The 2,107-nt window shown below is 63.5% G+C and overlaps 1 protein-coding gene across 12 annotated transcripts in view; it reads left to right on the top strand.

Moving 5' to 3' along the window:
• The window catches only part of RPH3AL (rabphilin 3A-like (without C2 domains)), a 106,944-nt gene that overhangs the window by 34,657 nt on the left and 70,180 nt on the right, over window positions 1–2,107 (top strand). For all 12 annotated transcript variants that reach the window (XM_014529569.1, XM_014529561.1, XM_014529544.1 and 9 more), the window contains exon 3: window positions 168–311. In XM_014529569.1, the coding sequence (XP_014385055.1) occupies window positions 168–311 (144 nt within the window). The remainder of the gene's footprint in view (window positions 1–167; window positions 312–2,107) is intronic.

Raw genomic sequence — 2,107 nt, 5'->3', positions numbered from 1 at the left:
GGGGGGGGGGCGGGCTGAGATGGTGCCGCCGTCTCTGTGAGTGGGTGGCAGAGCCGGCACGTGGAGCCTGGCAGCTCCCTGTTCCCTGAACCCCTCCCCCTGTGGCTTTGGCGGGGTGTTGGGGTCTGCACTGGGGTGGCCTCAGGCCTGTGTTGTTCTCTCCCGAGGCTGCAGACAGGCTGGTCTGTGCACACCTACCAGACCGAGAAGCAGAGGAAGAGCCAGAGCCTCAGCCCGGCCGAGGTGGAGGCCATCCTGCAGGTCATCCAGAGGGCCGAGCGGCTGGACGTCCTGGAGCAGCAGAGGATCGGGTAAGGGCGCTCGGGCTGGGCCAGAGCAGACGGGGAGGAGAGCAGGGCGCTCAGTGCCAGGCCAGGGGGCGGCCAGTCTGGCGCCCTCGCCCCAGGGCTGGCTTTCCACCCTGCAGTGTAGACGCGTAACCCAGCCCGTCGAAGCCTCGGTATACCCACCTGTAAGAGGGGGATAGCGGCAGCTGTGTGGCCCAGGCTGTGGGGGTGAGAGTGGTGCAGTGTGTTAGGGACTGCGCAGCTCTGCACACGGAAGGGCCCGCTGTGGTCCAGCAGCGAAGAGTTTCAGTGGAGGCCGACCCTGGGTGGCCCCACCTGAGACTCCAACAGGAGACACTCCCCAGCTTGTGCTGAGCTCTTGTCCCCGCCTCGGCCTCCGGCCTCCGGCCTCCGGTCTCCAGAGCGGACAGCCTCACAGTCCTCAACCCGCTCTGTGGGGTCTTCTCTCGCTTGTTTCATTCCAAAAGCCGTTCGCAGTTCCTGGAAAATCTGAAGAGCACGCGTGGGAGAACTCAGACGCAGAGCGCTGCCCCGGGCGGAGTTCACTTGGTTCTGACCTCCGTGTGCTTCTTCTGTTTATCCTTTTCTCCTAAATGTGTGATCATTGTAAAAAGTCGGACACAATAGACACACCCGGTTCCAGACAATAAAAGACCCTGCAAAGACCCCTGCAAGGACCCTGCTCTCCCAGCGGCTCTGTGTGCATGGCTCAGTCACACGGGCCTCTTACTGTCGTCACAAGGAGGGTTTAGATCAGACAGACTCCTTGTCTCGCTTTCCTCCCACCCGACCTGGCTCTGGCCCTGGGCTGCCCCAGGCCCTGCAGGTGCTCACAGACCCCCCAGCTGACGATCGACACCCAGGAGGGTGTGCGGGGAGCAGGGGGGTGTTCCCCGTGGGCGCCTCTGCGCAGTGGGAAGCACGCGTGCCCGCTCCTCCCTCTGGGCGGCCGCCTGTGCCTCCCTGGGCGGCTCCCGTGCTCTGGCCCCTCTGCGAGCACCGGGTTTGCCAGGGGCACAGAATGGCCCAGAAGGCAGTGCCTCGGGTTCATCCTCTCAGAAGGAGGAGGCGGGTGCGTCCCGTGTGTTTCGTGAGTGAGGAGGCAGGAGGTTGTACTGACGGGGTCCCCGAGAACAAGCGGGTCAGGCCAGGGTGGATGCTCCGGAGGCCCTGCAGGTCCTGGTAAGGGACCGTGACCCCGTGGAGGTCGGGAGTGCTGGCTAGAGGGCAAGGGGGGAGGCCGCCTCCTGCCCAGTCTGCTCTCCCTCGGCTCCAGGCAGAGTCTGGGAGCAGATCGAGTTGCCAGGGGAGTGGGGTCTGGGTGGGGATAAGAGCTGTGTGACCCTGGCAAGTGACTCCACATCTCTGAACCTCAGTCTTCTCATCTTTAAAATGGGAAGAAATAGCATCTTCCTCACGGCGGGGTGGGGAGGGGGTGACGATGAGAGGAGATAGTGTAGCCATACTCCGTCCTTCATTCACTCAAGAACTCTCACTGGGTGTCCACTGGGCACTGGCGACCTGCTGCCAGCACACACCCCAGGCTCAGTGGGGTTCAGGGACAGCTCCCGGCACTCAGCATCAGAGGTCAGAGACGGGCGCGCTCTCTCTCTCTCTCTCTCTCTCTCTCTCTTTCTCTCTCTCTCCTTCTGCTTCATCCCCCCCATTGCTCAAACCAAAGGCCTCTGTGCTGTCCTGGGTCTCTCTTTCCTCCCCTCACCCCCAGGCCATCGAGGCTGCCTCTGAAATACAGCCCATCCCAGGCTCCACCCCCTTCCCTGGACTCCCGCCACCGGCTC

The sequence above is a fragment of the Myotis brandtii genome, unplaced genomic scaffold (assembly GCF_000412655.1).
Source record: "Myotis brandtii unplaced genomic scaffold, ASM41265v1 scaffold1167, whole genome shotgun sequence".
NCBI lineage: Eukaryota > Metazoa > Chordata > Mammalia > Chiroptera > Vespertilionidae > Myotis > Myotis brandtii.
This window is presented reverse-complemented; position numbering and strand designations above follow the sequence as displayed.